Here is a 12,738-nt window from a genome sequence, read left to right as displayed (position 1 = left end):
AACTGTGAGCTGCTGTACTGAGCCAAGAATGTGTTGCTCTGGGAGCATTTTGCCTTCAAAATTATTAGTTTTTGTTCTTTTAAATTGGAACAAAATCAATTTTAGAGTAACCTGAGAAAACTGCATAGTGTGCTAAACCAGATCACGCAGGTTTGCTCCTAGCTACTGTAAATGGAAAGAAAATACTTGTTTCCTTCTAGATAAAATTGATTTTCATCTGTTTATACATAAGTATTCACTAAGGTAATTAAGACTTCTGAGCGGCAGACTGTGACTTGCTTCAGATTTGGATGGTCTGGCCTGCCACCATAATCCAAGCTGAAGAATCCTGAGCTCCCATCACCTCTCTTAATTTCTAGCTCTGGGTTTTCAGACCCAAAGCAGCTCACTATTTATATGGCCGGTAAGCTGGTTGGACTTCAGTCAGGAACACTTGAAATAAATTGCTTGTAAAGGTATTAGTCTTTCTTTAACTCCCTGTTCTGATGCTGGTCTCACTCATACATGTAAGCACTGTTCCCTTGCTGATGCCTATAAAGGGTTGACTCTGCCTTCTGTGTGTTGCATATGCCCAGAGAAAAAAAGCTTGCAAGCAATTCCTTGCAAGAGAACAAGACAATTACTCAAATCTTGACCTACATTTCCAATTTGAGGCCAGTAAGACAAGTGACATAATTAGCTTCACTAAAGAGATCGGTCTGGAAATAGCAACTAACAGCATTTGTATTCATTAAAGGGCTGTAAAGGCAGAACTTGAAGTTGCATCGTCAGACCAGTCTTGAACACATTTACTTACTCCCAATAAAGAGCAAAAACTTGTCTTTCAGATCAATACCAGAAGGTCTGAGTGCTGGCACGCAGGGTGTGCTAGGGTATCCTCCACACAAGTCTGTGAGCAGAACATTGCAGGTACAGATTTCAATCTGCACCATGCAAGTCCTAGATACCACTTGCCCAAATCCTCAGTTCAGATCCTCCTTTGAGCAACTTTAAAAAATCTGCTCTGATACCTTTTCTTCAGTTGGCTCCAGGCCCACCTTGGGCTGTCTGGATCAGAAAGGGAATTTTCCTCATAATAATTTCCTTTGCTAGCCCCCTGCTTGTCTCTCTCTGTTTTTTGGTGTTTTTTTTTTTTTTTTTTTTTTTCCTCATATTGCATAAACTGTGTGTTTCCTTGGTTACAAGTTAATCGTTAATAGTCTTGTTTGGAAGAATAATAACTTCTGTTCCAGAAATAGTTTTGTATTGCAGCCTATTAGATGAGGTTCACTCAAGGCAAGGCATTTACTGGGATCTTATTTAGATGGAACTGCTAATTAAAACATTGGTCGGCATTGCCAACTGCACTCTGATTCTGGACTGAATCGAGGGAAATAATTGAAGTGAGGCTACCAGAAGAGGAGGTATTCACAACTTGGTATTTGAGTAGAGGAATTCAGCCATTTGCTTTGAAGGCTTTTAGGAGATTGGGGAGAAAACAAAACAGCAGCTGCCATCTTAGCTTGGCTGAAATTACAGCAGAAATTATTGCTTGAAATATGTGTTATTCTCTATTCTGCATGCTGTTGCTCCCCTTAAGTCATTTTTTTATTATTGATCTTGTACTTACTATATCTCATACAGTTACAGCAATATATTTCTTAACAAAGGCATTTATAAAGGACAGTAATGTACAAGAACTTGATGAAGTGATAGGTTTCTTTCATAGAGAAAGAAACCATAGTTTCTTTTTCATTGAGAAAGGAGAGGAAACTGGTACAGCAAATATGGGCAAGGTATGTGTTCTCTTGCTGCATAAGCACTAACCTGGAAAAAAAGCATTATCCTGGTTGGGGATATGTCAGGAGCTGATCAGGAAAGGAAAAGAGAGCTCCAGAAAATGCTGAGCTAAAATAATCAATACGATTGCTAGCGACAGTGAAAATTATATGGGTCTATCAGCAATCAGTCCAAGAAAAGCAGGGCAGGAATGGCAGGAAGAGAGAGATGGGGTGAAGAGATGCACATTATCTTGGCAATGTTCTGATAAGTATCAATGATAAGTATCAGTACTTTGGGAGCAGCATTAGGACAGCTTACTGCTGCTAAAATGGGATTTAGGAGGAGGATTTGAGGGAACAGAGTTTTGTTTGGGAACATTCTGGGTAACACTTTCCACTTCACACAGTCCAGCTGAGACACATTTTTGTTCTACCTTACACCCGCGCATTGCTGTTGGAGCCCCGGGCTGACACAAGGCACATCTGAAGAAAAAGTTAAACATTGCTTTACAGAAGCCAAATGTGGAGCAATAAAACTTTTATTACCGCAATGAAATATACAACAAAGCTGACACAAACCTTTCCTGTTCCTGCCCAAGCTCTGCTAAGGGATTGCTGATTTCCCAGTACCTGGAATTTTGTCACCCTGACTATTGCATATGCTTTGGGCATTTCTGTCTACTCATAATATCTCTAATTTGCATGAGATAGTTGTTTCTGCAGGAAACAAATAAACTTGGCTTCTATTCTCTATAGAAGTGCTTTCCCTGTATGTACTAGAGCAAAGTTGAGAGGGCTGCAGTTTTATTATAGCCATTTGCACGCAAAGTCAAGCCACCTCATTCATCTTTTTTTTCCCAAAACATGACTTGGAATTGCTTTCCTTTCCTTCTTTTTCTTGGATTGTATTCTTTATTTTTGTATTAAAATAGTCCAGTTCTTCCTGCCTTGTGTGTTTGTTGAATGAATTACATGTGTTCATGTTCTTGGAAAGAAAAGCTTATGGACTCTGAAACATTTTGTGGTGTCAAAACTGCGGAGGGAATTTTTCCTCGTCTTCACATGTCCATGGCAGACTCATTGGAAAGAGGTAGTGGATAAGGGTGGCTTAAACTACTGTTTTATGAAAAGACTATATTTTTTTAAATGGTTGTGACTTTTTTGATGAGTGTGAAATGTGATGGGATGAACTTGTGATGAGAAGTTACTGGGAATACAGATTTATGTATAGCAGAAATTCTTTAGGTTTAAATCATATTTGTTTGTTTTACAGTGGCCCATCCTCAAGAGCCTCACCACCCATCAGAAAAGCCAGTCATCCACTGCCATAAATGTGGAGAGCCATGTAAAGGTGAAGTACTCCGTGTTCAGGCCAGACACTTTCACATCAAATGCTTCACCTGCAAAGGTAAGACCTTGATGATCACCTGTTAGAAATGAGTCAGTTTATGAAAATATACCTTGAAGCAGTTATGAGACATAAAGCTTCCTGCAATCTGCAGGATATTCCTCTTGCTCAATATGTCAAGGATTTGTGGGTGGGGAAGGTAATGAATGGATAGTAAAAGGGCTGAATCACCCACATACAAGCAGCAAGGTGATCAACGCCACACAGAACAAATTCAATGTGCAAACAGTGTAATTGAAAAGATTATATTGGATATTTGATTCATGAGGAGGGGGGATAAACTTAGCACTGCTCAAGTATGAGAACTCAAAATGTTCTCATACTTGATTTTGGCCCCCCACTAATTCTGTCTCCATTTTTTTTTCCTGGTCTCTCAGTACTGCTAGGCCTCTACTTCTTTTTCCAGGGTCCACTTTTTTATTTTTTTTTTGTGGCCTTGATTTTCATTTTGGTCTCCTACTACCTCTAAGGCTCCCACTAACTCTCATTCAGTCTATGCCTTATTAGTTGGGTTTGCCAGCGAGTGTTGTCTTTTTTGTGTTTGTGTCTTTCACTTAGAAGGAAAAAAAGTGGCATATGGAGGAGGTAGTTCCAAGTTCTGTTTTTACCTGAGCTTCAGAGCTTGTTTGTTGTTGACTTCTCATATTTAAGTGAATACATTTTTTTTTTTGTTTAAACTGTATAGTAATTTACTCATATTGCATATTGGCTGACCATATGGTTCATACAAGTGGGACACAGATGTTAGAGTAAGCATTTTTCCTCTTAGTCTAATGGGTTTTTAATTTAACGTGGCTCCACTACAGAAGGTAAAGTTAGACCCTCTCACTTTAGGCAGTTTGCTGTTAAGCCAGAGGAAACAACAACTCATACTGAGAGCAGAATGCATCAGCTGCATCTATAGGCAGTTTAGTTGTCTTTCTTCTTTGTGCATAGCAATATTTGCTCTTGAGATTTCAGCTCATACATTTACAGTGTGAAAGCCTTGAACAAGCTCGTATGACTGAACAGACAGACACCTGCTGAAAATGTTTAGGCTTTTACTTCTAGACTTATTCTGATAGTCTAGTGAAGATGAGGAAACAAAAAAAACAAACAAACAAACAAACAAAAACATTTCCTCATAAAGCTGTCCCAGTAGTTGTACTGTAGCAGGGTTTCAGTGTGACCATTTTTAGTCTGCTGTATATGGGATTCCTTTTTGTCGTTGCTGTCCATGCTCACAACGCTGTTTACAGCCTGCTGTTAAGTGGGTTTGATGTGATTGTAATCCTGCTTCCTAGGTTGTGTCAGAGGCACGTAGGCACACTGTGACTGCTCGCCATGTGTGCCAGCGTTGGGTGCTGCACTGCAGGAAACAGGGGCTTAAACCTCTGTGCTGCGCTGGCCAGCCCAGGACATGCTCCATGTCCCGTAACGTGATCAGGCGGTTCTCATGCCCAGTAGTCTGGTGCTGTGTCCATCTCTGGAATCAGTCTTGGTAAAAAGAGACAGTAAAACTGCTCCTTGACAAAGGCGGCAAGGAAAACCTCTACCAATCAGTGTGTTTACATGCCCCCAAGATAAGGCGTAGCTAGCAGTGATTCCATGCCCACTGAGAACCAAATGCATACCACTTTGTCCTATCTGCCCAGCAAGGCTGGCTGCTTCTATTTGTAGCTCTGCATAAGAGCTGATAAAGGAACAGAGCTGAAAATGGTGTGCCTTGTGCCCCAGAAGGCGAGCTCCTCAGGACTCCTGATAGGCAAGGAATCTCAGGCAGCCAGCAGCTGACTTGGAGCTGGAGTTAACAAGGGCATGATGGACAGGGGATGGTAAGAAACGTTTAGGAGTGTAACTCTAGCAGCAGGATGCAGAGCAGTTGCATTTTGCAGTGTTATAACAAAGTCACTCATCTTGCTAAGGAATTACCATTCTGTGTTACGAATAGAGGCTTAATTGGATTCTGTTTTGCCTTGTGCATTAGCCTCCAATTATAATAAACAGGTTTTAGTTTATATGTTACCAAGAGCACACTGCTCTCTAACCAAAGTGTTAATGGTAACCTGGCAATGGAAGCAGCAGGTGGAAAGGAGGGAGGCTGAGAGGTGAAGGTTGGAGGGAGAGGAGACTGTGCTAGAGACCTCATTTTTATTACTTTTTGTCTTTAATAAGCATGAACAAGATCAAGAATGAATTATTGGCATGTAAAGAAGTAAAAAAAAAAATTATTGTAAACTTCAATGCATGTCAGTAACTTATTTGGAAAACTAAGACTATACACTGCAGTGTCTGTTACTTATGTAAATGTGTGTGGGATCAGGGCATAAATTACGTTGTGCACTAGCAGAGATTTTAGTATCAGTTTAAGTTGTCATCTGATATGAACTGATATTTTTTTTTTGTCATTGGCAGTAGATTATGGTTCATTTTACCCTACTGCAAGTACCAAGAGAGGAAACTCTGAGGCTAGAAAAATTGCTATAATGAGACTTAATAATAAGCCTGTGATTCATCTTTTGGGTTAGAGGGAAATGCTAGTTTCAATACAGCCAAAATAATAAAACCAGCTTTAAGATTTGCTAGTAACAAGGTAAAAGTTTACAATGCTTGATTTTTGGCTCATGTAGAGAGACAGGCTGTGTTCCCTTAACCAGGTAATGTATTATTAGGGGCATTCAGATAGTGGACAGTGTCCCTATTCTTGATGTTGAATATAAATTGGAAAACAAGCTTCCATTTAGTAGTCTAAACAATAATAAAAAGAAAAAAAAAAAAAAAAGAAAAAAAGACAGCCACCTTATAAATGAGTAATCCTGCTGCGTGGATATGGGTAGTGTCCTCAAGTTTTCTAGTTCCTACTAAATGTCATAAATGTCCACAATTTGACTGGGCTGTGCCAGGTGGAAATGTTTCACTGCGTTTGAACGTTCTATGTGCAATGGCAGTGTCAGATATCAAACAGCAATTACCAGCTAGTACTCCTGCTAATTATGAGACAAAGCCAAGTCTTGGCATTCAGGAAGCATTCCGCAAGCCCAGGTCTCCCATGGAGAAGCAACTTGTAGCTTCTGTTAAAACATTGCTAGAAATTAGTGTAAAAATGGTTTCTTAATTACAGAACAAACGTGCTAACTCTCTTCTTTTGAGTTAGATGTTTTTGCGGGTTGTTTAGGAAAGCCTACATCAAAACGCACTTGCAGCATCCTTTATGGCATGTTCAGGTTCCAGGCACGCATCTGTTTTGTCTATGGGATGACTTTTACAAGGCTCTGTCATCTGTAGTTCAAAGAGTTTAACGGGGGAGGGCTCCTAAGTTTAGATTTTGGGATGCTCTGTAATCTTTGACTTTGAACTGGATATTCCTCCCTTGAAGGACAGGGAAGCAGTTAGGGTCACGTAAGCAGACACTGTATCAACAGCCTGGAATGTGGTTTAAATCATTAGTTCTTTGACCTTTGATCTGTCATCAGATTCCTTCGGTGGCGGCAGGAGGAGGCTGCAATGTGACTGCGGGGCAGTGGGAACTATTAATAGGTCAGTGTCAGTGCGTGGCAAGTCTAAACATGAGGGTCCGCTTGTAGCAGATAGCCAGTGCGCTGTGTGCAGAGATATCTGCATTTCCACAAATGCTGCTCAGGGACTGAGCAGCGGACCAGGTAACGTGGCTGATGGATACAAAGTGCTCCTTCCTGAGCATCAGGAAATTGCACAAGGTCCCTCAAAGCTATGAATCACTGAACCAGAGACGCCTTTATATAAAAAACTCTGCAGACACTGTGGTTCTGCTTGCCTGCTTGTGAACTCCTCTCTTCAGCTTACTTACAGAAACAGCCTTCAACCTCATTAAGTCATTCTCAGTTTTCGTATTTTAATTTTTTTCCTAAAACCTGAGTGCCTCAGCTTTCGTTTAAACAAAAGGGCATTTCTGGTCATTAAAATAGAAAGCACTGGGAAATATGAACTGGAAATGCTTTTGCGGCAGTATACAAAGAGAACAGAAAGTTTATAACATCCTGGTTTGGATGGTCATGACTTTTTGGACCTGACTTGTTATCTCAAACAGCTGCAGCAACTCTGCGTCATTTATCCACGGTAGAAAGTCCCATGGAAGGGGGGCAAGAAATGTTAATGTCAGTTTAGTTGGGCCCGAGGTCCCTTTGGTCCCCTTCAGTGACCAAACGTTTGACAGGAAATGAAACTAATTGCACTTCTTGGCTGATGTTTATGAAATCTGACAGATGCCATGTCAGATTTTAATAAGCGACTGGATCCCTTTGAAGACAGGAGGCCAGCAGGATGCTTTACAGGTGCTTGGTGAGTGGCACACAGCATCCTTAAGAGAATGGGGAAAGTCACTTGGGTTTGTTGTCAATGTATCCTTTGCAGAAACATAGAATATCCTTAGTTGAAAGGGTCCCACAAGGATTACCAAGTTCATTTGCCTGGCTTCTTCATAACTTTACGGATTTTTTACATTCTTACATCCTTGTTTTGCTCACTTTTTTAGAAATCTCTCATCCAAATAGGTAGAGCCAGGCAATCTAAGGCTAAACTTTGACATTTTTCCACTGACTGCATTTTCTTCAAGGTTCATTTCCCACAGACCCACACATGACTTTGATCTCCACCTAGTGCTTAGTCTAATGTGAAAGGTGTTTTAAATGGCTGAATGATTTTTGCTGTTGTTTCCATCCTGGTGCACAAAATAGTGATATCTTGGAAAGCTGTCACATTGTCACATATATGGTGGTTGTTTACTTGCTGTTGAGCTTGAGTGCTAGCTATTGCCTGTTAGAGTGCCAGAAAGACTGAAATACATGCACGTCAGGCTCAGACAGGAAAGTTTCTCCTGTGTGGGATTGGTGCTTGTATTTTCCGTGTTAAGCAGAAAACCAAAGAATGCTGACTTATTTGCACTTAGGCAGTGCCACAGCTTTGATTGGGAAGTTGATTAAATTAAAACTCAGAGCTCAGTGGTTTCTGCTCAATGAATGCTTGCATTAGATGCTTAGATGTTTCAAGGTACCCCACTGGGAAATATTTGTGTCATAAAGACAGTTGGCACTAAGTAGTTGTATAGGCAGGACATTCAAACCAGAGCATCAAGGTTTTTCAAGGAAACGGGTGAAAGGCCCGGCTGGAGGCTAGTGAATGCTTGTCATGGGGATCCCAGACCTAGTTAGGGGAGAAGGGGAGAAATACATTTCCATCTTTTGCTCAGGAAGTGTTTTAGCTGCTCAACTTTTCTTTCAGCCAAGGTGGTGAATAGCTAATGAAGCAGTTCACCTGTATTTGTTATGTATAGGTAAAGCTCTTCTGACTTCCCAGGGTTGTTTCTAAAATCACTCTGTTGAAAGGAGAAAAGATTCCAGAACCACTGGGAGCACTGGACACAGTTCTGAATAGCTCCGCTCAAAACGTGTCTGACATCAGTGTACGGCAAAGAAAATCTCCAGCAGCAAGAGTGTGACAAAAATTTATCATGTTATCAAGTTATCCTTTACAGCTTTTGCAAAATGCTGTGTGCAGGTTCTTAATAGTGCCTGGGTATCTTTCTGTAATGGTAGTGCCTAAACATGGCTGCTGAGACGTACCAATCTCATCTTCTGTTGATGTGTACTTTGACGTATATTCATTCCTTAAATGGCTCGTGAAACTGAAGGTTATGCCATCAAGAAAAGTGCTGATAAGAAGAATGAAACAAAGGTAGAGAAATACTTCATTCATTTGAAATGTGGAAACTTGAAACTATAACAAGAACATGAACCTTGTTTTTATCAATATAGGATTTTTTAAGCTCTTAGGCAAAACAAACAAATGAACAAACAAACAAACAACAACAACAATAAAAACAAAACACAAAAAAACACCCCCTACCCTGAAACATATTTTTGTATATTTGTTTAGATATAAATGATAAACATAAACTGATACTGTCAAATTCCTTTATGCCTTTAAACACAAAATCCATTATGCCTTAAGAAATAGAGATTATATGAATCTTTACCTGCTTGAGAACAGTATCATTATTCTATGAAGATAAGAAATGCAAGAAAGAAAAAACAGAACAGGAAATTGAATTTGCACCTTATTTAATGCACGATGACAAAGCAGATCATTAGACATTCTTAATGAATAGCATTCATTTCATCAAATTGAGCTCATGGAGTCTGCTCTTGTGGTTTTGTTTCTTCAATTTTTAAACAATTTTCACTTAAAATCTATGTGGAGTTATTTTACAAAAGGCCTGCTTTTTTTTAACTGTCTCTGACAATAACTATGAAAATCCTACATAATGCTAGGATCAAATCGTGCTTCTGTTCACTTTGAACAACTCTGATCTTCTCATTTTCATCAGCTCTCTTAAAGCTTGGAAGTGATTCAGCTTAGGAATGATCCTGTTCCTTGGAGATCACAGGCAATTGGATTGCTCTTGAGCAACTATATTTTGTCTTAATAGCCTGGGCTTGCACTTGCAGCTCTGAGGCTTTGAGAGCTGACTGCAGCACTGAGGCACGCTCGAGTCCTGTGATCCACAAATGCGAAGAAGAGGCTCCATTATAGCTGAAGAAAGAAAGAGCAGCCTGTAGAGCAGCAGCACAAGGGCATTCCAACTCATTCCTTTCACAAGAGAGGCAGGATCATATCACTGGAATATGAGAGCCTTTGGTACACAGAAAACAGAAACTAAGTCTGGTGTTGTCCAGGAGCTGTTGAAGATAAGTTGTTGATGCTGATTTTTTTTTTTTTTTTAATTTTTTTTTTTGTGTGTGTGTGTCTGTTTTTGTAATATGTCAGGGAGTAGAAATGCCCCCCTGTGTCTTCATCTTCTGTTTCAGAAGGGAGGCTCTGGTCATGCAAAAAGGAATTCCTTCCATCATCATATCAAACAGGAAGGGTCTTGGGGAAATGTTTTTCTCATGGAGAACTGTTGGTGGTAGAATATTTCCATGTGGTGGATGCTTACAAAACACTTCTTCTTTTTCACCTTTTCAAGCAGGATTTAATAATCATTACTGGCTACACTAATTAATTCTCTTGAAGTGTTTTCCCTTCAGCACAGGAAAAAAAAAAAAAAAAAGGAAAATACTTTTATGTTTCCTATTAACTGTCATCACTGTGGATTTATTTTTTGTTGTTTTATGACATGATACTTGTATCACAGTTATTGCCTACATCACACCACTGGGATTTATTGTACTTATATATTGAACTCAGTGGGTTTCGCTTCGTTGCCTCTACTGTATGTGGCATGAACAATGTTGGGCAGATTGTGTTCATTTAAAAGAAAGTCTATGACAATCAGTTCATCTTTTCTGTGGTATTTTTACAGTGGTTGTAAATATGCGTGTTAATGCAATGTTTTTAAGCTTGAGGGGATTTGTGGTCAGAAACATTACTTCTGCACAGTTGCAAGAAGAAAAAAGCTGTTAAAGTCCCTTCTTTGTATACAAAGTTGTACACCAAGTGTGGATTCTATCATGTTTATCTCTTCTGATTCCATCTCTGACTCCAAGTGAAAGCAGCCTGTTGGAACAGCATTTTTCCAGCCAATGGATGTTAACAGTCTGGGTGACCCTTGTTTGGTCCGTGTAGCTTAAAGCTGATTAGTGATAGGAACCCATGTGCTAAATTGGCTGTGAAAATCCATCGTAATGTGGGGTTGCCAGAACTTGTCTTTAATTCTTGCAGATTGGTTTGTGCTTCCTGCTGTGAAGAAGCCAAAGATGATGAATCTGCTGGTGGTTCACATACTAAACAGTTCTCCTTGTGTCTGCATTCATGACTTGCCAGTAAGAGAGAATTTAACTTGCTCTCAGTGACTGGCAAAAACAATAAGAGATTGACTGGAAAGGTGATTTTGTAAGGAAAAGGGTAATTGGGGGAACATCTTGTTTAGAACAGTCATTACCTGCCTTTGTAACACTCTCCAAATAATTTTATCCCCCATTTTCATCCTTTTTTCCCCCAAGCAAAAGGGATGAAGCTTAATAATTGAGAGTATGAACTCTTTGATTCAAAGTTTGTAGAGGTTTTTGCAAACAATGATGCATCTGCCACAGTCCTTTGTAGGATGCAGTGAAGATGGATTGTCAGAAGAACACAGGTTGCACGGAAAGTTACTTCATCATCCTACCTGATTATACCAACCCTGATGACTAAGTGAGTTTTTCAGAAAGTGACTCAGTGGTAGAATTGGGAGCCACAGTGAAGAGCCAGAAAGTTAAATATAAGGCTTCTGAGGCAGTAGTGAGACTGCCTTCAACTTGAGGCCAAAATATATGTAGACTTGGGCTTTAAAGCTACAAGCTAAAATACAAACTAAAGGAGGTTAGGAAGAAACTTGCATGTAGACACATGAGCACTCCATAACTCCTCGTGACATTTAGCACCTTCTGAAGCATCCAGTATGGGGCATTCCATACCAGTACTCCAGTCCATGCAACGTAACCACAGGATCTGGCAGTCTGAATACTGAATTAATCCCTAAAAACATCTAGGCATTAAAGCAGAGCAAACCTATTGTAAATATGCTTATGCTTTGCTTCTGGATGTTCAGTGGAAAAAGTCTTTGTAGCCCCCAAAACAAGGTAAGTCTAAGGTCTTACCTTACCTGTGGTGTGGAGATCACATTGTTTTCTGCCTGATATGGTTACATAATGTTGTAATGTTAACTTGGAAAGAGTATTTGAAACAAAATGGAAATCAGGAGAAAAAAAATGCAAGAATTAAAAAGTGTTTTTTTTTTTTTTTTTTTTTTTTTTTTTTCTGGAGGTGTACCTGAAAACCAGTTTAGAACATTTTTTGGAGCATTATAATAGAGCTTTAACCGTAGCTCTTTGTCACTCTCCTCAGTCACTGATAATTGAGTATTAGCTGCTTGTGGGTTTAATGCCACCGTGAAATGGTATTTGTTTGCATATAAATATTAACACTGGTCTATGCAGAAATGGGAAACTGGAAGAATGCTAGTACTGATGCTTCTTAAATTCTAACTTGCATTTTAGCATGTGATCTTTATTAGTATTCTATTAATTATTGTTACAATAACATTTAAAAATGCCTGGGAGCTGCCATATGCATGTCCTTTTAAGAAGTTATCTAGCAGCTCATATTTATGCTTTCCCACAGAGGTCTATAAAGAGGACTTTAAAAAACAAACAAACAAACAAAAACACATGAAGTAAACAGTCTAGTATTTTCGGTGCTACTTTTGTATTTTAGATTCAGGTTCAAGTCCTTGGTTCAGTCCAAACTAAAGAAAAATTGTAAAATTCAGTCTCCTATCTCTTGTGTCACCTTCCCTTCCTAGGAGTTGGCTGTTTGGGGATGAATTGCTTTCTGCCTCTTAAGTTGACCAAAAATGCCAACGTAGCACTATGAATATTTTCTTACAGCAAAACAGGTTCCTGGTGAATAAGCATTTAATAGTGAAAAACTGCCAGCTCACAGAAATCATCGACTGGTCTCTCACCCTTTAATAAATACACTTATTTTTCCCAGTAAAGTAGTACACAACTAGCATTGTATGTAGCTACAATTTCATATTCAAATGCAGTGTTATTTAATCCATGAAGTACAGGGAAT

The 12,738-nt window shown here is 39.4% G+C and overlaps 1 protein-coding gene across 23 annotated transcripts in view; it reads left to right on the top strand.

Moving 5' to 3' along the window:
- Positions 1-12,738, top strand: part of ABLIM1 (actin binding LIM protein 1) — a 190,112-nt gene that overhangs the window by 82,943 nt on the left and 94,431 nt on the right. For all 23 annotated transcript variants that reach the window (XM_084525604.1, XM_084525593.1, XM_084525602.1 and 20 more), the window contains one exon: positions 3,034-3,168. In XM_084525604.1, coding sequence (XP_084381730.1) covers positions 3,034-3,168 — 135 coding nt within the window. Of the gene's footprint in view, positions 1-3,033; positions 3,169-12,738 lie in introns of those variants that run through there.

The sequence above is a fragment of the Aythya ferina genome (assembly GCF_964211825.1).
Source record: "Aythya ferina genome assembly, chromosome: 7".
NCBI classification, from domain to species: Eukaryota; Metazoa; Chordata; class Aves; order Anseriformes; family Anatidae; genus Aythya; species Aythya ferina.
Note: the sequence above shows the minus strand (reverse complement) of the source record. Positions and strands in the feature narration are given on the sequence as shown.